Source organism: Nanorana parkeri, unplaced genomic scaffold (genome assembly GCF_000935625.1).
Source record: "Nanorana parkeri isolate BGI_ZX_2015 unplaced genomic scaffold, ASM93562v1 scaffold2841, whole genome shotgun sequence".
Classification (NCBI taxonomy): domain Eukaryota; kingdom Metazoa; phylum Chordata; class Amphibia; order Anura; family Dicroglossidae; genus Nanorana; species Nanorana parkeri.
In genome coordinates this window covers 15,320-17,242 of record NW_017309109.1, presented here as the reverse complement: position 1 = coordinate 17,242, position 1,923 = coordinate 15,320, and the positions used below count along the sequence as shown (strand labels likewise).

The 1,923-nt window shown below is 57.4% G+C and overlaps 1 protein-coding gene across 1 annotated transcript in view; it reads left to right on the top strand.

Moving 5' to 3' along the window:
• The window catches only part of LOC108802397 (immunoglobulin superfamily member 3-like), a 67,416-nt gene that overhangs the window by 64,663 nt on the left and 830 nt on the right, over positions 1-1,923 (top strand). Inside the window, exons 13-14 of the mRNA XM_018574257.1 lie at positions 7-209; positions 504-902. Coding sequence (XP_018429759.1) covers positions 7-209; positions 504-902 — 602 coding nt within the window. The remainder of the gene's footprint in view (positions 1-6; positions 210-503; positions 903-1,923) is intronic.

The following is a 1,923-nucleotide window of genomic DNA, read 5'->3' as shown; positions in this document are numbered from 1 at the left end:
GGATAGGGGGAACCCCGATCTGCCCAGCCGCCTCTTCCTATCACAGCCGGCTCCGGGCCTCTACACCCTTACCCTTCGCGCCACCGAGGAGCTGGACAGCGGGGCCTACAGCTGCCGCGTACAGGAGTGGCTGCAGGATCCGGGGCGCCAGTGGTACAAGAGGGCCGAGGACCGCTCGGCCGCCACCTACGTCAGTGTGCGACGACCCGGTGAGTGTACATGGTGGACTGCGAGATGGTGGGGGCCATTGTATGGGGCGCAGGAATGGAGGCTCTAGAGACCTGAGAGGTAGACGTGGTCCTTTAAGGGGTAAAGTAGTGATGGAGCTTTGGTTTGAGGAGAGGTCAAAGGTCCAGGTAAAGGCCAAGACCCACCCTGGATTATTTTGTCAGGCCAAGGTTGGGTTCAGTAACCGGCTTGGGTTGTCCCACCAGCAGCCGTTGTGCCGTATTCGCCGTGTGTGGTGCTGATGACATCTTTTTATCTCCTCCTCCTATCCGCAGATGCCGCGCTGCACCTGGACGCCAATCCTCTGAATGTGTCTGTGATGGACGGCGACCACTTCGCCCTGGACTGCGCCATCCTCTCCCGCTCCCGGCCCGAGTCCCAGCTGGCCGTGTCCTGGGCCTTCCATGGGGGAAGTCGGAGCGCCGAGTTGGAGACCATCCTCAGTACGGACCGCTACGGGGTGTGGAGCCCACTAAGTCCACGCTGGGAGGGCCGGCTACAGCAACTCCAACTGTCCCCGACCATCTTCAAGCTGCGAGTTCCTCGGGCCGCCGCGGGGGATTCTGGGAACTTCACCTGCTCTGTGCAGGAGTGGATGCCGGGAGCTCGCGGTGACTGGTACCTGCTGGCTCAGGATGAAGCTCCGGTCGGATGGGTCACCGTGCAGAAAAAAGGTACGTGGGGGGAGGGGATGGGGTGTCCCCAGAACAGGTGACCCGTTCCTGAGTGACGGTTGAGATGGATATGAAATGTCTATTGAATACGAGCCCCATCTTCATGCCGAGGGTTACATTGTATCCAATGATCATTCCATCTGGATATCCAACCAATCCAGGAGCATGAAACGAGAGGGAACCCCACGGGTTGGTGTCCAGGAGTCTGATGGAGGTGAATTGGATCCCCTCCTGGCCCTCCTCTTACAGGTCGGACCCGTCTGATGAACCCCCCTTGTTCCTGCCCCAACCATTTATATCGCCCAACATTACAGCTTGTGTCATGCTAATAACATCTGCTTCCAGCTCCCAAGTATGCCCAACAGTGCTGTACACCCCGTGCCGCAATGCAGAGTAGAATGTAAACTGCTGTAGACAGGTTTCCCTATAATGGGGCCCCCTCCTAGCCCAGGCCCCATAGACGCCGCCTCGGCTGCTCTTGTAATGCCACCGACTACAGAGCACACTTGGAAGCCGGGAAACGGTGTGCAGTGTCCGGCCGGGCCCTGCGCCACTTCGGGCCACTTCTGAAGAGTCCGGGAAACAGGAAATGATAAAGTGACCGTTCACAATGATAGTAATAGAAGACTGAATGTCATCCCCGGTGTATCCAAAGCCAACACTGTTCTCTTTGGTTTTGGACGGAGCAGGAAATTGTTAGAACCTTTGTCGGGGCCCGTGTCCCCCACTGGGGAGATTTTATGCCACTTCCTGTCCCAGAGAAACGGGAAGTGAGAGGAAGTCTTCCCAAAAATCCCCTTGCAGTTGTCACCAGAACAGGTGTCCCCATTGGAGGATTTCCCCTTCATTCCTTTTCTGGTGGCAAATGTAACATTTTGGATTTCCCTCACTTCCTGTCTCGGTGACACCTGGAGGAGGATGCATCTCCCAGACGTAGGCACAGACGGCAATAAAAATCTGGCAGGGGTTCTAACCCTCCACCTGTATCCCTTGACGCCCCCCCCCTCCCGTATCCCTCGAC